Below are 23,652 nucleotides of genomic sequence, written 5' to 3' on the forward strand. Positions count from 1 at the left end.
GCGGCGCACGCACGTGGGCCGCACATGGCGGCGGGCGGGTGCGGCGGGTGCGGGGCGGCCGTCGCCAAGTACCGCTGCCCGCGCTGCCGCGAGCCCTAGTGAGGCCGGGCTGGGGCACGGCGGGGGGCGGCTGGGGGGTGCGGGCTGACCCTAGGCTCATGCTTCCCTTCTCTGTTGCAGCTGCTCCGTGCCCTGCTGCAGGCAGCACAAAGGTAAGGGCCCAGCGCACCCTCCAGCCACCCCTGAGGGAGCCCAGCACCTTTTGGGGGCCGCTTCGCCGCCCTGCCCGGTTTTCCCCACCTCCTCCCGTCGCCTGCAGCAGTCCCGCTCCCCCCCTTCAGCCTCCCCCCGGGTCTCCCAGCCTCTCCCGTGTCCTTCCCGTGAGTCATTGCTTCCCGGGGTGCTGCCGCTCACCCTCCCGCTAACCACCGATTCCCCGCAGAGCGGTGCGCCGCCCCACGCCACAGCCCGCCCGCCTCCCGCCCGCCGGGCGCCGCGACGGCGCACACCCCAGGTACGGCCGTGCTGCGTGTCGTGCCTTGCAAGAGGTTGCAGGTGCGTCGCGGGGTGGGCCTCGGGGACTCAAACGCCAGGGACTTGCTGGAAAATGAAAGGGGCGGCCCACGCCTTCGTCTGCCCTCCCACGTGTGGTGCCGGACCGGCCCTCCCGGGGCCTTCAGCCAGCGGAAACGCAGTCTCCGCCAGCAGGCATCGGCGACTTGAGACGAGCACACGTTTGGCTCCTCGTTCTCCGTTGAGAGAGATGGAGGGGGATCGATAGTGGGGATAAAAAGGAAAGACATGGGGAATGTCAGCATTTTTTTAAACACTTGCTCTTTTGGAGAAGTAATATGCGTGTGCGTGTATTTATGCGTGTGTGTTTATGCGTGTGCATGTGTATTTGTATATGCGTGTGCATGTGTATTTGTAGTGTGTATTTGTGCGTGTGCATGTGTATTTGTATATTTATGCGCGTTTATATATCTATGCGTGTGTGCGTGTTTATATATATGCACACGCGTTTATAATATATATGCGCGTGCGTGCGTGCGTGTGTGTGTGTGTGTGTGTGTGTGTGTGTGTGTGTGTGTGTATATATATATATATATGTATGTATATATATATATATATATATATACATATATATATATATATATACACGTATGTGTGTGTATTGTTATAGATAAAAGTTGGGGTCGTCCTACTTGCCCGGGCTTTTCAAAGCAAGCCTGTATGCCTCCAGGAAATTCCCTATATTTTGGCAAGTACAATGGGATCAAAAAACATCAAGGCTGTACTAGCTAATGTCTGCTGTCAGACCAGACTCACCGGCATCATCTCAGGGTAGATGAAGCTACGAGCCACTGCTCTTATTTTCTCACAGAAACACCAGAAACTTGTATCTGAGGCCTACTGCATGGATCAAAACCTGTTTTCCTGATGTGCAGCAGTGTTCATGGGAGTTGGGGCGGGGGAAACGTTTGCCCCGTGTGACTTTCAGACATAACCTAATTTACCTTCCCATCTTACTAAATTGTACCATCCTTCTTCTTTCCACAGGAAACTCTTGGTCTGTAGAGGACATCCTGACAGACAGCGATGAGCAGGATCGAGTCCCACTGCAGAAACTCAAACGTTTAGGTAATCTTGTCACTAAAATCTGCAAGCTATGAGAATATGTGAAAGCTTTTGTGAAGTTAGCAGGGTGTGCATCCAGCGTGGCTGTCAGTGCTGGACAGACAGTAACTTCAGAATAATTTGGAGTTCCTGTGAATGAAGCAGAAGGAACCATGTAGGTTTTATCATACCACTGCCTGACAGGGGAAGAGGCATTAACATTTGGAGCCAAAGTACCCATGTCACCTGTTTTTCACAGGCAACCAGCAGCTTGATTTGAACTTTGAATCAAAGATGCTATATAAAGGCAGTCATGACCTGGTGCCATCCATGGTTTGGATCCACTGCTGTGGGTTTTTATTCTGTATGGTGAGGAATAAAAGGAAAGGAGTCTGTCGCAGTCATTCTCAACTAAAGTCCTAAGATCTTTTCAAAGGTGCAGAGGGATGCCCCACAGGTATTAGCACTGCTAGATGTGATGTGATTGAAAACTCTTGTGTTTACCTTGTCAAATAGTTAAAAACATTTTGTCCTGCTGGGGCCTCTGAGTGCAATGCTGCTGTGGTCTTTGTGAGTTCTTTGCAACAGAATTGCTGTTATTTTCCTGTATTCAAAAAAACTAAGTGAAAACTAAATGCTGAATTTTCCAAGGGGTGCCCTGTGTCTAAAAAGGTCTATGGGCTTATAATTGGAAACTTCAAAAGGACCATTTTGTTTAAAAAAAAAATAAAAAAATTGTTGGGAGGAAGAAAGTATGCATGTTATGTATATGTTAACTATGTCTGTCCCACAGAAGTAGAATAGGGTTGATGAAAGCCTTCAAATACCCAAGTTCTTGGGCAGTTGTCTACGTGCCTTCAGGTATTTTGCTGGGAGTGAAGACCGCCACTTTTTTTGTTTTGTTTCTTTTAAACAGGAGAATCGGAAGAATTGAAAGATTTACTAAGGAACCCGCATCTCAGGCAATTGCTCGTAGCTGTAGATCAAGCAGAAGAGAGGAATTCTCTAATGAAAAGGTATATGCAAGAGCCCTTGTTTGTGGAGTTTGTGGACTGCTGTTTGAGAATCGTCGAGCCTCCAGAGAAAGAGAACATACTTCCGGAGTGAGCGCCTCTTCAGGAGTGGACGTTCCCGCTTGTGAGTGTCTGTCGTGGAAGAGATGCTGCGCTATCCCATGCTGTGATAAAGCAGCCTGGAAAGTCCCTTCTGCAGTGCTGGCCTATTTAAACAAGTAGTGTCAATACTTTTAATTCTTGCTTCTCATGTTGGACTGTATGGTAAGCTTTGAAACCTCTAACCTGAGGGTAGCAATTGAGAGAGGAACATGCTTTCTAGATCCTAATGGAGCCTTAATTGTTCTGTGACATTTTCTCTGCCTAAGACTTTCTGTTGTCAGTAGTGGTTACACCTAGGACTTGTCATCTTCAAAATAAAAAGAAAAGGATTAGAATAAATCTATTCTCACTTGATGAACAAAGCAGCAGATCTCTGTTTAATTAGATGCTTGAAGGATACACACTTGTGGAGAGAGCTCAGATACACCCGCAAGAGCCTTGTTTATTAAAATGACATGTACACAAACCCACAAAACACTTCCCAGACCCGTGTGAAAGAGGAGAGGAAAAACATTCATTTTGCTTTGGCAGTCCAAAGGATCCTCTGGTAAAAGCCATCTGTGCTACTGACCACGTGGACGATGAAAGTTGTATATTTTTGCAAAAAAAAAAAAAAAGAGAGTAAGAGCCTCTTTCTGAAGAAGGAAGCAATAGCATCCTAATAGTTTTTTAAAAGGCTTGACTCAGTGCACTGCACCTAACTTTGGGCAAATAAATATTTTGTTCTTTTCCCTGCCATTTAAATCTGGTTACAAATACGTTTAGATCTTTATCTGACAAAGTAACCCCACTTTTCCTGAGAGCTGTATCTAGCATTACACTTAACATCTAATTGTAATGAAAACCATTAAAATTCCTTGCATTTTCATGGCCAGAAGTGCTACTGGATGCTAAACTTCAGTGTTGGCTGAGCAAAATAATTGTATTTAGCTGCAGAGGAAGGTGGGTTGATGGGGGTGGAGGGGGAAAACTAGCAAAGAATTAGTTTCAGGTTTTTAAAAAAACCTTACTGTCAGCCTGTGTATTGAGTACTGCTAAAAGAGTGCTTGCTAGATCAAAGACTTCCATTTGTTCAGGTATAGATTTATTATAATTCTAGTGAAAGGTACTTTAGGTTTTCTTTCTCTGTAGCCATACTTCAGTGTTTTCTTAGTATTGACACATCTCCCACTATTGATAAGAGAAAGGAAGAAATCCAGGCTAACGCCGAAGAGATGTAGTTTTACACCTTTAGGAATGTAGTACACTAAAAAAGCAAGACTGAGGTAGCAGCAGATACATTTAAATTGATCCTTCTCATGCAACGAAGGAGGACGGCCTGAAATACTTGGAAGAGGCAGCTGGCAGGAAGTCCTTCCTTGAAGGAAAAAGTGCAATAAATTAAGGTGACAAAAAGGCCGCTGCCTTATGTGGTGAGCAGTTTTTTTCGATCTAGTAAAATTTGGTTGAATCCAGTGGTGATGTAGGCCTGGTTATAAGGACTGACATTCGCATGTAGCAGGGGAGATTTCTTGCAGTGAAACTTGATGGAGCCCTAGGGAGAAAAACACAGTTATCAGTTCAAGAGCTGCCACGTTGAGAGGCAGATTCCAGTCCTCATTCAGTGACCGGACCTTTGTTCTGTGAGCAGTCCCTTGAAGTTGGACTTGCAGAGTAACGAGTCAGCATGATGACCCGCCATCCTTCAGACAAAGGAATTACGGCAAGGATGAATTTGCAAAGCAAACCATTACTGTCAAGAATGGCTGCAGCAAAGAGACTTTTGGTTTGTACCTTGGGAGTGTCTAACTAAACGAGGGCCTAAGGCCCAGAGGTGTCTTAAGAGGATAAGGATGCTTGTAGTCTTGCATGAGTGATGTCTCTGCATGCTCAGCTTCTCATGGTGCTGCCTCTACCGACCTCATACTGAAAAAGTGGGCAAAAATAAGTAAAGAGCAGCTTGCCAAGAAGCAAGTTAGGGTCATGACCTGACTATTTCTTAGGTGGTTGAACATACATAGTTGGCCATCCTTTGCTTTGCTTCCCTGAAGAGCTCCAATACCAGTATCTCTTGCTTTGTTTGTATGGGGAAGTCACTGAAAAATGGCTGGAGGGGTGGATGTAAAGCATAGTGGCTCTTCGCAGTAACTCCCCATGTGGATGCACTCTGCAGTAAATGTTTTTGTAGCATTTTAATCCACTAAACCATGTGAAGGCATTTTTAGCGCAGAACTGGGGCGGCCACATGGGGGGTTAGCCTGGAATAGGTCTTCGTTCTGTACTAACGTATGGGGCTTTTCCCTGTGTAGACAAGCCTTCCTGTGTGGACGCAACACCCTGCACTTCTGCAGCATCTTCCATGCCAGAACGGTGGGCATCAATGCTTGAGCCTTGAACAAAATTTACCCATATGATCAGAAATGCAGCACAACAAGCCTGAGGCTGTGCCTGAAATCTAGACACTCAGTCCTTGCCTAAGATGCAAGACTGTCCTCTCCCTCTCAGCTGTGTGCATCTATAGAGACCCAGCACTCTTTCCTGCCTATGCAGGGGGTCGGACTCGATGATCTATTGAGGTCCCTTCCGACCCTAACATCTATGAATGGGGTGAGTGTGTATGTCACAAGCCCAAGACCTGCTCCTGATGCTCTCAGGCAGGATCCAGTGCACATGGCAGGCTCTGAGGTCTGGTGTCGGGTGCGTTACCTGTGGGAGTGCTCTGATGGAGGCGATGCCACAGCCAAACAAACTGCCCTCTGTTTTGCAGCGGTTGTTCTGATGAAGCACTTTCAAGCACATCAGCAAGGACGGGTCTCGTCGAAGCCCACCCACCGTAACAGGTGCAGTGGACAGAGCTAGTCCAAGAGGCCACAACTGGATTATTGCACTCAGAGGCCAAGTTGTTCCCAGTGGGCCAGGTGACGTGCCTAAGGAAACAGTAGCTCCAGGAACCGAGGAAATGGGTTTTTCTTCGGTGTCATCCAACTCTTCTGCAGCTATTGCAGCCATTTTTGCCTTGGAGGGAAACCCAGAATAGTAATCCTGAGAGACTGAAAGTTGCAATTCCAAAAAGTTCAGAAATAACCTTTGTGGCCCTGTGTTTTGAGACCCCTCCCAAATGCTACGGGCAGTCTGAGAACAGGCCAGCATCAAGCAGACTAACTCTGCAAAGTTCAACAAACTTGTGCAGCTGGTAGAGCATGTAAATTCCCCATTAAGTGCAATGGAGAATAAAGGGTGGATCCTGTACCCCCAGCCTCCTCAGGACTGTAATGGTTTTAAGACTGGTCTCCCTCTTTCACCCTTCAGTCAGAGGAAACTCAGTCTCCTCCAGCAGGCATCGGGGACCTAATAGAGGCAAGCGCACAGTTGGCTTCCCTGCCTCTGTTAAGAGAAATGGCAGAGAGAGATTGTGGGGATAAAAGGAAAGAAATGGGGAGTTGCAGCATTTTTTTTAAACAATACACAGAAATTAAAAAAAAAATCTACTTAGCAGCAAGTAACCGTACGCACACTAGAGGCAGCTATTACTCACTTTCCATTTCCTCCAGACACGCTTTATAATGCTAGCAGCCCTACGCATCCTTTGGAAATGTTTCTTGGCTAGCCAGGAGCGAACAGCTGAAGGTTAATTAAAAAAAGAGGAGACTTAATTGGAGAACAGAGGATCTCAAAACACCTATGATGAAAGAGCCTCACGGTGTGAGGGACAGCAATGAATGTTAATCTTTGTGTCAGTGCTGAGTTATTGTGCCACCCACACGCTCTACCTGGTCCAACTGGAAATGCAAGTTAAGTTACTCTTCACCACACCCATACCTGCTTGGATCATGGTAACAGACCATCTCTGCTTTGCTAGCTTCCTCTGCTTAAATCTTCTCCAGCAACACTGAATGCAAAATGCTTTCTCCGAAAATACTGCTGCTCTTCTGGCTTCCAGTTGTTCTAGCTGTGTTGAACAAAAACCCTCTGGTTGGCAATCGACATTTATTGAAAATTTAGGATCAGCTGCATTTATAACCCAGATCCATGGGGATTTTGGATGTGCATGTGTGAAAGGGTAGGAAGCTGGGTGTGGAAGAGCAAGTGTCCCTCTATTTAAAACCAATACAAGGCCTATTCAGAGGTTACTCCAGTTGCCTGTTTCATAAGCTTAGCTCTAAGTCAGTAAAGCATGCAAGCACATGCTTCTGTTCCTCTGCTCCAGGCCCAGACTTTGTGAATAAAGGCTTGACTTGCAGGGGAGGAACTGAGCTTTTCTGCTGAAGGTTTTTTAAGACCGTTTCATATTTTGCTATTTTTAGTGAAGTTGAGACAATATGAGTGAGTAGGAAAGATTGGTCTCTCTACTTATGGAGACTAGTCTTTCTTTAAGACCGATTCCTACTTCTATTGGATTGCTATTGCATGGCATGAGCAGATTTTTTTTTTTTATATTGTGAGTTGGGATGCTACATTTTGGCTTCAGAGAAGTCCGTACGAGTTGTCACTGATGACCATGGGAGTAGGTTGTATACACTTGTATGAGCACCTTCTGTTTTTAGCCCAGGAGATTGGGATGTGCACGTACTTACCATAGAGTTCGTCATAAATACTTTGGTTTTGCCACAATATACCAAAGAATTGTTGGCTTTGGCTTCTGTTTGCTTGAGGGAAGCTGCACGTTGTGCCCCCACCACGTCCTGAAGAACTTCCTGGATGACAGAGCGCAATGCTTCATCATCACGTGGCATCACAGTCCCGCCTGCAAAATGCAAGATGGTGAAGGAAGAAGTCAATCATCAAGTAAAAAGTCCTACAGGGAAAGAACATCCAGAATTTTGTCTACAAATCTCTGGCTGAATTTACACTGCAAAATGAAGGCAAGCGTAGCAAGCACTCGTGTAATGTAGCTATGTAATATATCCAGGGATCCTGGGCACGTACCGAACCAGCTGCCACACACCGCTGCTATTGGTATGTGTGCTAGCTAGACTTGGCTAGTAAGTGCTGCACTCATGTCCTCATTTTGTGGTGTAGATATAGTGTAAAAAAACTTATTACACAGAACATAATTAAGAAGAGGCACTGCCGCCGTTAAGAATCGAACAGATCGACACAAACAGATCCAGTGTAATACAGACGGCAAAGAATTGGAGTTACAGTGAGCTATCAAAAAAAAAAAAGGGGGAAGACAGGTACATCTCTAATGACGATGCTCATTCTTAACCTGTTACCTGTGGGATAAGGAGCCAATCAGCCTGAACCATTTTTCACAAAAGTACCCAAAAGATTTATAATTGATTTTTGGTTTGGATTTTTTTTTCGTGCCTACATTTTCTTATTGCATTTAACCAAGTGATCAGTGTTGGCCAGAACTTAACAGGTTTCAAACCAGCTGATTTTGTCACCGCTGGTTGACCCTTCATCACTTATTACATTTTTCTCTGGGTTAAGGGGACTATACATTAGATTAAGAGGAAAAACGGGTGAATGTGCAGTATCCAATACCAAAGGTTAACAATTAATTAGGGGTTTTCCTAATAACTGCCCTACCAGGAATTCATACCAAAGCTGTTACCTTTTGAATCTGTTTACATTTTTTAAACACATCCTTACTTGTTCCTTTGAAAAAAGACTCCCACAGAGAAGTGTGCAAAAGGTAGGAGAAACAGTACAATAGCGGCAGCAATATCCAGTAAAGCTAGAGGGCCAAGTGCTCGTTTGGCAAGAGACAAGAAAGAGAGAGAGAAAGAAGGAAGGTAAGCAAATAAAAAGACTCAAAATTGTTTCAAAGTCAACTTAAAAATTCAGAAGCAAAATAAAATAAACAGAATTAACTTAATCATTGTACCCAAGTCAAAATACAAAATTTAGCAACCTTCTATAGAAAAATAGCATGGCATGGAAGTAATTTCATTTAACCGATTTGATGAAGCCTGCCCAAGTAACAGATTGTGTGAAAAGCGCAGTTCGTGGCTAAACAGTGAGAATACTTTGAAAACTCAACAACTGGTCATTTCCCCGCAGCGTGGACTAGATGTTACCAGCATCGTAGCTGTGTTCGATTTGCACGGTAGCGACAAACATGGTGTGGGGTTACGTAACAGGCAAGAAGGAAGCGTACCTTTTTTCTTCTTGGCAGGAGAGAGACCGTTTTCATCAGCACGTCCTATGTTTTTATTTGACGTACGTGATTTTCTCAGTACTTCATAACGCTCAGTGAAACTTTGGAAGGAGAGCCTGAGAGCCAGAACAAGAGTCAGTTGTAAAGAAATGCCATTTACTGCCCCTCAAGAGGAAAAGGATGCAATGGTTTCAGGATCCGATGAACAGAGCTCCCAGGGGTTTGGTGTTATTGCCTTGTCAGCTGGGTCCAGTAAAATCACCTTTCTGGTGAAATGTAAGTAGCAGATTAACTGCGGCAAACTTGGGCTGGTGGAGTCGTTCCGCTCCTTTTCTTTAACTATTGGAAACATACTCTAGGGAAGGTATTACAGTGTATTTTATAAACTATGTTCACGACTGGAGCAATTGCTGCAGTGTGTCATGTTCACTCTTAGCAAAGGAGGGCAGGCCAGTTTTTGGTGTGGATTATTACACACAAGAATGCAGCAGTTTTGAAAAATCTCATCTCAAGACGTACATGTCTAAATAAAATGCAAAAGCAGAATAACAAATTACTCAGATGCAGGCTTATGTACTCCCTCCATCTCTGCAGTAGTAACTGGTAGTCAAAGATCGCTCAGCAACTGTGTTGTAATACAGAGAAACAGCGTTTGCCCGATAGATTCATGGAAGTCGCTGGAATCTCACCAGAAGAGGTCTGGCCTGTGAAGTCTTAGGGGCTATGGCTTATTATGAAGAAAAAGTAATCATGAACAACTTAATGTTCACTGGACTTACCTAATAGGGAATCCAGCTGCGCTGATAGTGATCGTTTCTACTATGCCACATGCCTCGAGTTGACAGAGAACCTGCAGCAGAAATTCAAAGCGCTTTTCCAACTCGGTTTGGGTGCGGCTGGTAAGAGGTTTGCACCATTTAGGACACACATGAAAAGCTACGGATAAACTCAGTTTAAAGGACTTGGAGCCTTTCTATTCCAATAACTGCAAATCATTTGAGAACGAGGTAATCGGAGCTAAACCAAGCTAAAAATCTGACCTGTGATCTGTACCAAGGGTTTGCCAGCTCGGCACACCGACGGAGAGCACCAGGGAACTCGAGACATGCAAACACTGGGTTTTTCCAGAGTCTCATTTTCTGAGTCCCTGTTGTTAACAGATCAAGCTGAATCTGAGGAGGTGTAAAAATCAACACGGCTCCATACAGGGGCCTCCCAACTGAGTGAGATCCTCGGTTGGTTTTAATTTTAGCCTGAGCTCTGCTTTCAAAGAAACGTCCCCTCGGCATATGTGCCAGCTGATCTCATCTGGCTGGGCAGACTTCCCTGCACAGAGGCCAAAAGCCAGGCAGCTTTTCAGTGAAGGGGTGCCTTGCAAAGTGATCTCTGCAAATTAAGACTGGTCTTGAATCACACTCGGCTGCGTGCGATCTGCACCTCCAAACCTGACAAACACAAGTCTCAACAGCACCAGAAGCTGCTGATCTTTAATGAAGATACCACCCCCCTGTTTAGAGAAGTGTCCTCTACTGCAGCACTGGGAAATTCACCTCGAGAGGTTCTTTTAAGAAGTGAGAGATCTGCTATGAAAAGTGCTTTAAAGGCCGCTCCCGACCGCACAGGGCCTTTTATGAAATCTCCAGAAAGCCTCCCACCGCCGAGGGAAAAAGCCTTTGTAGAGTTACCTCTTCTTTTTTAAAAGTCATTGCCTTGCAGTCAGCGTTCGGCTTGATGCATCTGATGTAATGAGGCGTAGTGCTATTTAAAATCTGCATCAGGCGTTCAAGTGACCCCTACGAAAACAAAACGGGAGTAATTAGTGTCCGCGCGGTGTTTCCACCCTTCTCTTCCTCCACGGTAGTTTAGCCGATTAGTACTTTTTGGGGTATTTTTAAAGAAAAGGTAGCTTTCCAAATAAGTGGGAATTGGAGTTAAAGCTATTCCAGTCCAGGCAGCAGGGCAGAGGAGGGGGGTACTGGAGAAGCCTGGACAAGATCCATTTCTTTCAGAGAAAGCCAACTGTCTGAGGATGTGGAGGGAGAGTTTGGCACATGGCCACAAGATCGAGGTTAGAAAGTATGACAGGAACTTTGTAGGCCAAATGCTACTCTTGGCTCAATCGTTTAAGTCCAGGAAACCTCACTGAAGTCTATGAAGCTACTCCAGTTTGATACTCGACTATTAAATGGTATTTAGTTTAAAGTCAGGAAATAAGTGGAACAATTTTACTATAAAATGACTTGAAGGCAGCAGTGGAAAAGCACTTGCCTAAGTCAGACAAGGAAATGAGAGCTAAATAGAAACAGAAGCATGAACGGGACAAACCTTGAACTTTGAGACCACTGTAACAATGGCTGCTCTGTTCTGGGTTTTGACGTGGTTTTGGCTTTCCTCCGTCCTGGGAAACAGCGTCTGAAGCAGAGAGTCCTGGGACGTCTGCAGAAGCTGAACTAACTCCGGTGGAATCAGGTCCTGCATAGACAAACAGGAGCATTAGTAGTAGTCAAAGATAAATGGATAGGTCCAACCATCCAGAAACCTGGCACCCTTGTATAACTGGATATTCACATTTCATGAGCTAAGAGATAAGGTAAGTTGGTCTCAGCATTATTACTTCCAAGCAGTAACCATGGTTTAGAGCATTTCAAATCTGACCATGTGCATTGATTAATGGGTTCAGGAATAGAGGGAAGTGTTCAGTGTTACCGACTACCATATCTGGTCAAATCCATGATTACTGCTAGCATTTTTTTTCCCCTTAGGAATTGCATGGTGAGAAAATGACATGATCTGCAGTTTAGTTGAGTTAGTAGCCCTAGGGCTAGTTAACTGTTGGGAGGGCAGTCTCTGAAGTGGACATCAGACCCCCTTCTGGTGTTTAGAGATGGTCTTTCACATGACCATTTGTAATAATTCCCAGCAAAATGACTCGCATCCTAAGAGCTGACACAACACAATATTGATTCCAGTGTTCACAGATCATCTGGCTTCCTTCCTGCGTGTGATACGAGTTATACACACACTAGTTCAAAAGCATTTGAACGCAGGTGCGGACCCCTTTGGATTGTAAGCGTGTGGGTATTCGCGTACTTTTGATTGAGCACAGTCATCTTTCACAAACCCCTTCGACATAGTCTGCAGACCCCCAGAGGTTGTGTGCGATACTAGTTGTAAGGCCTCTGTGAGTAGCTCTTGTCTGTGCGACTTCCCCGGTCCTGCATCCCCGCCTGTGTGCCGAGCCCCAGTTTGACTGCGCCTTGCCTTCTGACTACAGACATGGGTAACATCCCCTCCAGCTCTAGCCACTAGGCCTAATGCCTCTGGGGACCCTGACACTAGTGATAAACCAAAGGTAAGTCCATGCTGCTCTTTCCCATAGTGCATGCAAGTTGAAGTCTGAATGTAATACTCCTGATGAAATGTCATATTGGAGGCCATCGATCCACACAATTTGTAATGCCAATGTTCAGTCAGTCTGTTAGCGAGACTATTTTCAGGATTTCTGATTCTCTTCTAATAAGAGTCACATGCCTCTCTTTCCGCTGGTTGGTTTGGTTTTTATAAACGTACCTTGTTTTTCTCCACCATGCCTTCTACCTGGTAACAGACTTTGCCAGCATAATGGGAAATAATGAAGTTGGGCTTCTTGCTAAACTTGTCCCGACTTATACATTCATTATCTGACAGGGTTTTTTCAATCCGGGTTTGGAACAGGCTGACGTTGGAGGACCTGTTCAGACGACACTCCTGTATGATGAAAACAAGGGAGAATTGCAGGTATCGTCTCCTATACGCAGCAAGCAAGCAAACTATTAAAATCCTTTTGCGATGGCTTACTTAGAAGTCAAATATCTTGAGATCTCAGTATGCCAAGCACTGGAAAGTATTATGAAGAGTAAGTAAGAATGTAATGGTATCCAGGTGGTAGCCGTATTGGTCTAGAGGAAAAGGCAATCAGGACTCAGAAGAGATGATATCTTTTAGTAGACCGACAAGATTTTGGCAAAAAAATTTCTTTACTTGCAAGCCCGAAAGCTTGCAATTAAAGACATTTTTTTTTTCCAAAAATCCTGTTGGTTTAATAAAGAATATCATCTCTACTACGAGTCCTGATTGCCTTTAAAAATGTAATGGGGTTTCATGCTTGAAGCCATCTATATGTGCAGCATCAAGTGGGAAGGAGATAAATCGGTGTTATGCACATACCTATAACGTGATACAAATATGCTGTTTTGCCATTAATTTACTGCCGTGATCCTCTTGGGATGCTTTCATACTAAACAGAATATAGCACTAACATTTCTTCTGTGGTGGTTAGAGAGAGAAGATGGCAGTGGTTAAAGTTCAACCCTTAAACTTACCTCATTGAGCAATGAAAAGATGCTGACAGGGCTTCCTTCTATCAGGTCTAGACAGCTCTGGTTATCCTGGTAGTTTATAAAAGACCACTCAAGACCTTCTGCCGCATATTCTTCCTAATGCATGAAAGAGAAATCCAGAGAACATGATCCTGGGAAAAACAAACAGTCTCTCACCTTGGCTTCTTTGTTTCTTTAGAAAGCACAAATCAGTTTATATAGCCTTCCTCATCCTAATAGAGAGCCTGCAGGAGGGTTATCACTTGCAGAAACACAGCCGTTTGAAAGGTCCGTCGAAGGAGACCTGAATCCCCTTGAGCAATCTATAAATGCGTGTGGAAACTGTAGTTATCCCTAAAAGCTGTGCAGATGTTTGGCAGTGAGTGAACGCAGGTTTTCACCTAACTGCACCTCCACTGCCCAGGCAGGATCTCCCTCGAGGGGAAAGGAAATCCCACACGAGCATCTTCAGAGCAGAAGTTAGTCTTCGGCAAGCGTACGAGGTAATGGTGCTATACTTAAAACTAAATGCCGGAGGAAGTGGATGACAGTAGCATCACCTGACTGTAAGAATCACTTTTACCTCATTCCTTTACTGCCCACAGTTCAGTTGTATTATTACAGAAAAGAAGATACGGAAGCAGAACGAGTTCTCGTCTTTAAAAGTCTGCGGCCGAGAATAGGCAGAGTCACTAATGGAATAGAAACTGGTTGGCATCCAGCCAGAGCGAGAAAGGGAAGAGGGCAAGTGGCAACTCGCAGCAGGCAGCAAACGGCGCTGGAGATGCAAGCTAGAATTGTTTCAGTTGTCTAAAGGAAAGTAATAGCGTACGTAAGACCTGGTTTCCTTCTCAGCTGACTATTAATCCCTAGTATGCTGGCACATAGCATGCAATGACTTTGGAGAGCATTAAAAATAATACTTTACCATGTATATTTTATTTTTTTATATATATAACTTGTTGGCATGTGTGTGCATGCATGTGTGTATATATACGTGTGTATATACATGCATACACACACAGAACTATATATATATATGCTATAATATAAAATACGGTCAAGTTTATACATATGTATAAATTGTGTTCTTAAAAGGTCCTTATTGCCTGAAAAAAGCTGCAAAACATATTTAAGATTGCAGGCAGCTGTATTTAAAAAAAAAATCAATGTAGCATTCATCCTCCCACTGATAAAAAATGCTATAAAGCTTTTTTTGGGTTTTTATTTGTCCTTTCAGCTCAGTTAAGTTGGCAAAGAAGCATGATGAGATGTAGGGGGGGAAGGGGGATATGGATTAAAAGGCAACTCAAAGTGTACGTGGAACTTAAATATTTTATTTGTATTACATTAGCATCCACAGGCTTCAGTCTCAATTGGGCCCTGTTGTGCCAAGCGCTGCGTGGACTTCAAAGCGTTTGTCTAGGACGTATTCGGAACATCAAGAACTGGAACTAATTAGCAGTTGGTTTAGCACTTGGTTATTTGATCAACCAATGACTGGATCAAAAGTTGAGCAACGTTCAAAGCATTTTCTTGATGTCTGTGTAAGTACAGGTTAATTTCTGTGCCAGTTGTTGTAATGCGGAGAGAGAAAGTGGTTCCTGGTAGTTTACAAGTACTGTTATCAATGAATAAGAGCAGAGGGCAGACAAGAAGTGTGCTGTTTGTACTGAAGGACACGAGTGGCAGCCGGGTTTGAGAGAGCAGACATCTCACACAAGGCACTGTGAACTGGTCAAGTCCTTAGTTATTGGCTTTTGTGTGGCCTCTGTGCCCTGGGGTCAATTTTAGCCTGAGCAAATTGCCTTCAGTGCAACTGAAATCAGAGGCGATGCAGACAGCTGTGTGCTTAGCGCCTGTTCTTGCTGATGGGAAAGCTGTGCTTTAGCACCAATGTCCGAGGGCACTGCTGTTCAGGCAGAGCTCCTCGCAAGCGGAGACCAGCCAGTTTGGCTGCACTCAAATGCCTTTTAGCAGCTGTGCTCTGAACGATCTGTCGTTCATGGCATCCCTGAAATACTCTTTTTTCCCCCTCCTCTGGAAAGGGTCCCTGTCCTCTTCCATGCTCTTTCCCAACAGCAGCCCAATTCTGCAATCCTCATTCAAGTCACTTGTACTCGCGTGAGCATCAGGACAGGTTTCTGCACAATTACTTGCCTAAGTGAAGGCCACATGATGCCACCTGAAATGCACAGCTACAACTCTATGTTAACAAAACTGGGCTGGGGTTAGGAGGAAATACAATTGTGTCGCCTGGTATCTCAGAATGACGGTACCTGTTGTGCTTTCAGGTAGTGTGCCACAAAGTGTTGCTGTAGTTTTTCATTGGCATAGTTAATACAAAGCTGTTCCAGATTGTTTTCAGGGAAAGATTCAAATCCATAAACATCCAATAACCCTAGAAAACATAGGGGGAAAAAAAATCCATAAGATCTGAAGTGCTTGGATCTAAAGAAGGAAAAGCTACTTAATACTCTTGAATTTGAGAGAGACTATAAAACCCTTACCTATAAAATTGCCCCATGTGGAAGAATCTGCATAGATGCTTTCATTTATTACTGAAACCAACCAGTCAAACAATCTATAAAATAATACAAACTTTGATTAGCTGGACAAAAAGTGCCTCTTTAACCCTTAAGGGCCCAGTTCCATTAAGGACAGAAGGCCACATTTTGCCTTTGTCTTTTCCTATGCAACATACAGCTCAGCCCAAATCAAAGAGGAGTCCCAGGGTGTGAAGGCAGAATCGGTCTAACACTCCTATAGGCCAGTTTCCTTTATTTTATTTTTAAAATCTGGACTTTTGCCATTCTTTATTTTAGACTGTAGTAACACCTAGCGCTCTGAACCAGTGGTGTGAACATACCTTGCTTAGGAGATGCAAGTACACACACAAAGACCGGGCTGTCCTTGAGGTGCACGAAAAGAGAATTGTGCCACACCGCTGAGCTGCATGTTCAGATTATTTCAGCCCAACACACATCACCTATTGTAGCTGGACAGAAATATATTTCAAATCTTGCGTATATGAGCTAGTTTCATTCCCACTGAATAAAACAATCCTGTGATTGACAATTTGCATATTTACTCATTTAGGAATAAGGTTTAGGATTAGCTACATTAACAGTCACTTTAGTCTGTAATGGGAAGCGGTTGCTCAGGGGCTCCAAACCTTTCTTTTCTGTAGCATGAATTGCATTTTAAGTGCATTTAAATCGCATTAGCAATGGAGAAGGGCTTTATACAATCACTAATGGTATAATACCTGTGTAAGCAATTTGCAACAGGGAAAAAGTAATTATTTTTAGCTGTCTTAATGCAGTTGAACAGATGGAATTGAAGAAGTCAGCAGAATGTAACCAGAGTGTGGAAAGGCCGGCTTGCTGTACTTTCACTAGAGAAAACATGTATATAGAAGGACAGACATTAGCTAGTGGAGAGAAAAAAAAAATCCTGAACTATTAGACCTGGCACAAGCAGAAGAAAAGTGATTGAACGTTCCTACGCAGACAACCCAAGGCAAACTTTCCAAGTTCCAGTGTATGCCGCAGGCAAGGTAGATAGCAGCCATTCAACTGAGCGCAGGAGGAAATGACTGACTGGGATGGAGCAAAGCCATGCTAGGAGGCCTTCCCCAGGCACTTCTAAGCAGGTTGTCTTCATATACCTCTTCCCCTCCCTCAGCACACACATTTCCCCCACGCGTGTACAGTTGTCACTACAGTTTGCACTTACTTGGCATAGATAACTTTGGCCAGGCAGTCCCTTCTTGTCTCGCAGTCTGATCTGGAGCAGGGCTTTTTGAAGACTTGTTGTTGCTTTCCAGCAGTGATAGTTCGAATCCTCAGTGTTTCCAGCAACTCTTCTGCAGACATTTTCAGCAAGTCTGCTGTGGTCTTCACAAAGCCTTGTTCAGAAAGCAAAGTTTGTAACAGTAAAAACAAAAAATCTAAATTCCTTCTAGAAATGTAAATGCCTTATTTTATAGATAAGGCACTACTCCGAGATCAAAATTAAAAAGAAATGTTTGACTTCATAGGATATTCTCTTTCTTAAGCTCAGGACAAGATTTTTCAATATGGGCCTCAGATTTTGGGTGCTCAGTGACCTCAGAGTTACAGGTACTCAACATCTTTTGAAAGAAACTCTGATATATGAAATTAGCTGTCCAAAATCAGCTCGCTTCTTGGAAGTCTGAACTGCAACTCTTAAAATATGCACCTGTCCATTTGCTTTGCAATTTCACCGGGGCCCTGACTTGTACTGCACAGAGATCTCCAAATCCATGTAGAGAGGAAACATTCACGACCAACAAAACAGTCTATCTTTGTAGTATACTGTGGCATCAAGATTTCCTAATGCATTTTAAGACCCACTAAGCACAGAAAAAAACCAACTGAAACAAACTAGAATAGTATGGGGCCTGAGTGAAAGCGGGCTGATTTTGTCAGAGATTGTGCAAGAGAAGTATGAAGCCCTACTGGTTAGGCCAGTGTTTTACTTTTTGTGGGTAGTCTGGATTCACTGGAGTTGAGTCATAGAAACCGTCTATTGAAAAAAGGAACATACTGCATACTTTCCCTTGCTGTTGTAGACGGTAGCTAATTTGACAGGCTTGCTGAGATCAGAATATGAAGGTGGAATTACAACCTTATTACTTGAGCATGAACACACACTACAAAAGCCCCACGCCCGGGTATGTCTGGAGTTTCAAAGCTCCACAGTGTAAGGATAGAACTAGACCTGAGGATCCTGGTCCTGCCAGCAGCTTGTTCTGTAGCTTTGGGCAATTCATTCAGGTCTCCTGATCTCTAAGATAGGATGTTATCTCTCAGGGACAGGGAGGATTAAATGTATGCTTGTACAGCACTTTGAAGCTCTAGGGCGTTTTTAGAAAGGCTCCATTCTGTCCTCTCCCTCCCTCCTTTTGAGTGGCTGTTCTCTTCACTCCCTCCTGCAATTAATGTCTTCTGTTGAAAGGCAGAGTACAGTACATCAGACTGCGATGCTCCTTCCCACTGGAAAGCAAACACCAGAGCTATATATGCTTGGGTTGTTTGGTACCTTACCTTTGGCATCATCTTCTGGCTCACAAGGCTGAGATTCATCTGTGGAACTGGAGAACTGAATGTTACCAAGATGCAGAAGCCCTGCCAATACCTGCAACATGAAGAGGCACTTCAGTGCTGGAGTGGAGATTTACCCGATATTGCTAATGGCACATCCCCGATGAACAGGACAACAGCAAAAACATTTCCACCGAGATACACATGGTTAGAAAGCTGATGCTTATTTCTAAAGTCACTAGCTTAGGTTTTGATCTTGCACACCTGTAGTCAGTGGGAGCAGGAATGAGCCCTTTGCCTGCATAAGGGAACAAAAGCACCTCTAACTGCAACTTCACGTTCTTCTATAAGTGACCACTGAGGGCTGGGGTGGTGCAGGCGCCGAGGTGCACGGTGGGCAGCCCAGAGGTTGCAAGTTCAAGGTTGAAACAAGTGCTCACGTTGAGGCCTGTCAGATTCCAATGAATCTGCAAATTCTGCTAAATGCCTTGTCACAAGGACACACAAAAGGAAAAGGATAAGGGATTACCGAATCCAGTAGAACAGAGCTAATCAAAGGCAGTGATCTGTAGAAATGAGGAATTAGAGGCAAACCCTCTGACCCATTAGAAGTCAGTTTTGCACCAGTAAAGACTGCAATGTTTAGTACGAATGGTACAAAAGCTGCCACTTTCAATGGACCCTAGTGGGTGAGCATCCCAGTTGCCCCCTTCAGAATGAATCAGCAGATGTATCTGACCTTAAAAATGTTGTTCTGTGTGGAGTGCTCAATGCCCAAGTGAAACATTGCATCTCTGGTTACCCCAAAGCAGTCCTCTGAAAAGCCAAAGAGGGTGGTGTTATATATTTTATATCATACTACAAACAGGGTCCCAAACACTGCTAACCAAGCCCTTTCTCAACCCTTCGAAAAGGCAAGACGGTTCTGCTGAAATTTTCAAAGGAACTCAGGCGAGCAGTGTCCTTTTGAAAAGTCCCAGCTGCCAGCCCAAAAAGAGAGGTCATGCTGCTGCCACTCAGCGACTTAATGGAGTGAAATATTGACCTGTTGTGGGCACTGAGTTTAGGTTGCAAATTGATAAAACACCTACATATTACACCAGGTTTCTGAACTTGACCTCAAAGTAATGCAAATAACTTGGGTCAGGACATGCTAGTCTGTGGCAAGAACAAGGTCTCAACAGTGCAAAATTAAGTCTAAACAGAGAATCATGCAGGTGGCTTTGTGGAAGTGGAACGCAAATCCCAATGCCTTAAGTCTCCCTCAAATGATTAACTTGTGGTCATGTGATTTGTCTTAAGCCCATATATGCATTCACCACTAATATTTTTTGTGTACAGAAGTTCAACGCTTTGTACCAACAAAATCTGCTGTTACCTTCTAGGTCTTTTTCAGGATTTGGCAACCAGAAGAAGTTTGCACCTTTGTGGAGCTTCCACTCCGCCCTTTCTTTCTTCGTGGCACCTTTTGTGATCTTGAAACAGAAGACAAAAGAGATGCTGAATCCTAATGCCGGGATTTACATTTTCTGGTAGCGGATGGTAAGCGTATTTCCAATTTCCCACTCAGTGGGATGCAAACAGCAGATCCAGAAAATTAAACTGAGCTAACAAACTGAGCACCAATAAAACAAAGAGTTGCAAGTACATCTTGTGTCCAGATCTAGCTAGTCTATCACCACTGTATTTTTAGAAACGCAAAGATAAGTGAGCCTAGTACAAACCTGATAAAAGATATGGAAGTTCCTTTCGCAAGGGGCCTGATAGGCAACTCTGGTTTTCTCCAGTAGAAAAGTTTGAATGGAAGCACTAGTCAGATGTTGTGATCTAGAGAAATGATAATGTTTTTAAAATGCATCGTTAGAGATAGAAACCCCATGGGCACCCAGTGTACAAGGGGTCCCTCGTTTGTAAGTAATGCTTTAAGCTTCTGATGGAAGCTTTCTGGTGTTACTTTCATAACATTTCTATGATAGGATCCTTAAAATTATCCATGCAACGGCACAGTAGTAGCCCATTTATATCATCTGGACTGAAGTTCTGTTTCCTAGTTAGATGTCCATTAACTGTTTACACTGTACTAATTAAATCCAGGAAACTCAAGAGTCTCAACAGGCCAAAGCATGTTACAAAAATGCTCCGCTCGAATATTCTGTGGAAAGCTTGCGAGACAAGTTTGCAAGAAGTGAAAGTTGCACAGATGAAAAAACAAAAAAGAAAAATAGTAGACAGCTCAAGCATTTTGCATAATTGTGAATACCTGTTTAACTGAAGCTGGATATATTTCCCGAAACGGCTACTGTTGTTATTCCGTAGAGTACATGCATTGCCTGTGAAGTTACCGGGAGTGGGGACAGACAAAGCATTATCATTCTCCAACCATGAAAAAAACAGCGGTTTTATGCTTCTACTTAGGAAACATAATTACACGGGATATGCAAGTTTTTTAGAGGTGAATTTCTCTTTGAATTTCAGAGGGAGAAGTTTTAGGTCTGCATGTGTTTTAAAATATATAATATTTTTTTAAACAACAGACAATTCCTTTTTACCAAAAGCCTCCATAACAGGGTTCGAGTCAAGTACTCTCCTCTCGATCCTTTCCACCATTTCATTGCCTTTAGGGGAAGTGGTTGAAGCGGCAACAGTGGCATAAAATTTCATAAGGCATCGGGATGTCCAAGTCTGAAAAAGAGGTTTCACATAGGCGTTTGTCTGTTTTCACCGCATTATTAATTGTCTATTCGTAACAAGAGACACGGCTGTTGGAAAACTACAGTGTGTTACTATCTAATATGTTGAAGAAACTAGAGGTGCACTGATATATTGGTCCATATCGTATTGGCACCAGTAAAAGGAAAATCAGTGTTATCGGCAATTGGCATTTTTTGGCTGATGTGGCTGATATGTTGCCGATTAAATGCTGGGTGCCTGCACATAGCCACAGCATGCACATGGCCAGCCTGACAGCTTGGAGAGCAGCGGCCAGCTAGTAAGTCTGTTGCAGGGGAAGGGGTGGAGAGAGGGAAGGGGTGTGGGGAAAGGGGGGCAGATTGAGGCTCCTGTGGTGAGCCCCACTCCCTCCCTCACCACGGGGGCCTCTATCTGCCCCCCGCTCCCCTTCCCTCTCCCCACCTCTCCCCCCCACAACAGACTTACCAGCCAGATGCTGCTCTCCAAGCTGCAAGGCTGCATATCGGCAATCGGATTGGCCAATATGGCTCGTTAATAATTGGCCATCAGTTTTGGCCCAAAAAGTCTTTATTGGTGCACCCCTCGAAGAAACCAGTCATTTCCATTTTCTGGCCTTGATTCAGCGAAGAACTTTTAAAGGTGTGCGTAAGCATCATTGCAATCAATGACATTTAAAATACACGTGCATGGATATATCTATATAATGTACAGAAGTATGCTGCAGAGATAACCCAGGCTCGAGCTGCTACATTGCTTCTGGTTCTGGCTTATGGGAGCTCTCTGCATGGCACTTTAAGTGCTTTGCTGAATTGGGGTCTTATGGGATAAAGCTTTTCATAAACATTGCTGAGTAAACAGACAGTCATATTAAGATGGACTGACTGTGAGTCATTAAGACCCCAAGTCAGCAAGCACTTTGTGCCTCCAGTTAAGCCCATGCTTAAGTGCTCTGCTGCAAACGGGTGGGTTGATGAATGGGAACCAAAATTAGGAGCTGAACTACCACTAGTCTTGTGGGCATTTATATTTGCAGCAAGACCCACACCTAGTCCTGGCCGGCCAGGTTCAGCAATCATTAACTTGAGTACAATTCCTGTTTACTAAGTGGAGTTTTACTCTACCAAGAACTGCAGATAGGGTCCTAGCAGGAATTTTACTGAGTGCAGCCTTTTTGAGTCTCATGTCATTGCACAATATTGTATTATCCCACCAAAATTACTATAACAGCTTAAGGTTATTAGTTGCTTTATATAGTGATTTTCGTGATGGGATTTTTTTTCCCCCCCTCTTGATCTGAGGCTAGCTGAAATGCTTTGTGCCCCACTGAAGTCTCAAAACATCCTAGCGATGTAGAAGTTAATAACCGGGTTATAAAAGGCAGGGAGGGAAAGAGTCACGCCCTTACCTTCCCTGCACCACTTTCTCCACTGACAATTATAGACTGGTTCACGGGTTCTATCTGGCTTTGGACGTTTCGGTAGGTCTGTTCAGCCACAGCAAAGATGTGAGGTTTCAACTCCTAGGAATTAACAGAACATATGCACCGTTGGAGAAGACAGCTACTGCTTTAACCACCCAAAAGTCTGTCATTTATCCTTAGCTCTGCAGAAGTTAGGGACATATAACGTAGGCCTGGGAAAGAGGCACAAACCTTGTGTAGCCTGCTCAAGGTCAGACAACAAGAACGGGAACTTAGGAGGCTTTGGCTCCAAGCCTTGTGCTTAGTCACTGGAATTTACTATCTTCTCCCCTAATTGATTTGAGTACAAAAATATCAATCAAGTCTTTCCTTTTACCTACAATTATTTTACCTTTATAAAACTAAAAACGCTGACAGAAGCTCATCCAAATATGAGAGGGAACCTGTCACACACAAGGAAAAAACCTCCCTCACATAGGTAAAAACAAATCCAGCACCACCACTCTACTAGATACAGCCAGCTGTGCTGCCAGAAGTGGTTCTGACAATGCAGGCTTTCTTTATCAGTGCAGAGTGGGAAAACTTTATGGCTTGTATCACTTTGTAGATGTAGAAGAACAGCGGCTTCAAATGCACTCGTACCTGAGGGCGAAGCGCGGCATGATACTCCCTCATAAGCTCGGGAGAATAGAGGGAAGAGATGGGTTGAAATGGATTTACAGCCACAAGACTGCAGCCAGCACTGGTGTAGAACACGTTCCCTGCGTATCTTGCTTGGAGACATTTCAGAACTGAAAAGCAAACATTTGATTACTATTTATTGAACACAGCATTTTTTTTTTTTTACTTCTGTAGTTGTAACAGAAAATCTCCAAACATGTTACCTTTCTGCCTATTATACCAACTGATTTAATAAATAGCTTTCAGTTGAGGAGGAAGTGTTCCAATAAGAGAATTTCGGTATCAATATGCTGTTTCTTGACTTGCTGTTTTAAAAACTTAAGAGATCACCAATTAACTATTTTATTTCTTTCTCACTCCCCCGTGAGAGGTTCCACACGTGGAGTCGTCTATTCATTCATGGAGCAAGAAAAGGTAGGGAGACTTTTCTCCATGTAGTCCCACCGCTCTTCCTCAACGTAGTCCAGCTCTACAGTTACGGGAGAAGCTTTGTTTCCAAGTCTGAGTTTAATACTTGGCTTTTCTACTAAGAGTGGTGTGGCAAGGAAACTCTGTAGTTTGTGTGGTGCCTTGAGATAAGGAAATCTGTGTGCACAAACTGGGCTGAGGCCACAGT

At 43.9% G+C, this 23,652-nt stretch overlaps 3 protein-coding genes and 1 long non-coding RNA gene across 5 annotated transcripts in view; 3 read left to right on the forward strand and 1 right to left on the reverse strand.

Annotated features, from left to right (window-relative positions):
* ZNHIT3 (zinc finger HIT-type containing 3) lies at positions 1-3,094 on the forward strand. Of its 2 annotated transcripts, XM_059717362.1 has the most exons (5): positions 1-98; positions 181-212; positions 443-514; positions 1,561-1,641; positions 2,534-3,094. In XM_059717362.1, exons 1-5 carry the CDS (start codon positions 25-27, stop codon positions 2,722-2,724), a joined length of 450 nt encoding a protein of 149 aa, XP_059573345.1. In that variant the 5' UTR covers positions 1-24; the 3' UTR covers positions 2,725-3,094. The 2 variants fall into 2 exon arrangements, with proteins under 2 accessions (XP_059573345.1, XP_059573346.1); XM_059717363.1 differs by lacking the exon at positions 443-514.
* The window catches only part of MYO19 (myosin XIX), a 26,143-nt gene continuing 5,573 nt past the window's right edge, over positions 3,083-23,652 (reverse strand). Inside the window, exons 4-25 of the mRNA XM_014608089.3 lie at positions 22,998-23,146; positions 22,341-22,454; positions 20,794-20,926; positions 20,505-20,574; positions 19,969-20,071; positions 19,623-19,719; positions 18,984-19,060; positions 18,248-18,338; positions 16,914-17,085; positions 15,686-15,759; positions 15,455-15,576; positions 13,179-13,292; positions 12,388-12,564; positions 11,143-11,289; positions 10,503-10,610; positions 9,597-9,667; positions 8,818-8,933; positions 7,286-7,455; positions 6,531-6,660; positions 6,247-6,332; positions 5,418-5,726; positions 3,083-4,266 (exon numbers count right to left, since the gene is read on the reverse strand). Of these exons, the coding sequence (XP_014463575.2) occupies positions 4,138-4,266; positions 5,418-5,726; positions 6,247-6,332; positions 6,531-6,660; positions 7,286-7,455; positions 8,818-8,933; positions 9,597-9,667; positions 10,503-10,610; positions 11,143-11,289; positions 12,388-12,564; positions 13,179-13,292; positions 15,455-15,576; positions 15,686-15,759; positions 16,914-17,085; positions 18,248-18,338; positions 18,984-19,060; positions 19,623-19,719; positions 19,969-20,071; positions 20,505-20,574; positions 20,794-20,926; positions 22,341-22,454; positions 22,998-23,146 (2,759 nt within the window). The 3' untranslated portion in view covers positions 3,083-4,137. The remainder of the gene's footprint in view (positions 4,267-5,417; positions 5,727-6,246; positions 6,333-6,530; positions 6,661-7,285; positions 7,456-8,817; positions 8,934-9,596; positions 9,668-10,502; positions 10,611-11,142; positions 11,290-12,387; positions 12,565-13,178; positions 13,293-15,454; positions 15,577-15,685; positions 15,760-16,913; positions 17,086-18,247; positions 18,339-18,983; positions 19,061-19,622; positions 19,720-19,968; positions 20,072-20,504; positions 20,575-20,793; positions 20,927-22,340; positions 22,455-22,997; positions 23,147-23,652) is intronic.
* Positions 12,506-18,253, forward strand: LOC109284586 (uncharacterized). Its single transcript, XR_002092096.2, has 4 exons — positions 12,506-12,594; positions 13,800-14,003; positions 14,530-14,722; positions 18,159-18,253. It is a non-coding gene; the product is annotated as an uncharacterized LOC109284586 (long non-coding RNA).
* The window catches only part of PIGW (phosphatidylinositol glycan anchor biosynthesis class W), a 9,464-nt gene continuing 9,215 nt past the window's right edge, over positions 23,404-23,652 (forward strand). The window contains exon 1 of the mRNA XM_019493373.2: positions 23,404-23,450. The gene's annotated coding sequence lies outside the window, so the exon portion shown is untranslated. The remainder of the gene's footprint in view (positions 23,451-23,652) is intronic.

The sequence above is a fragment of the Alligator mississippiensis genome, chromosome 14 (genome assembly GCF_030867095.1).
Source record: "Alligator mississippiensis isolate rAllMis1 chromosome 14, rAllMis1, whole genome shotgun sequence".
Classification (NCBI taxonomy): domain Eukaryota; kingdom Metazoa; phylum Chordata; order Crocodylia; family Alligatoridae; genus Alligator; species Alligator mississippiensis.

Bases quoted from the DNA above. Each gene is read 5' to 3' on its own strand.
- ZNHIT3 (XM_059717362.1), top strand. From the start codon at position 25: ATGGCGGCGGGCGGGTGCGGCGGGTGCGGGGCGGCCGTCGCCAAGTAC. The intron at 213-442 runs GTAAGGGCCCAG...GATTCCCCGCAG, and splicing joins CTGCTGCAGGCAGCACAAAG to AGCGGTGCGCCGCCCCACGC. The intron at 1,642-2,533 runs GTAATCTTGTCA...TCTTTTAAACAG, and splicing joins GCAGAAACTCAAACGTTTAG to GAGAATCGGAAGAATTGAAA.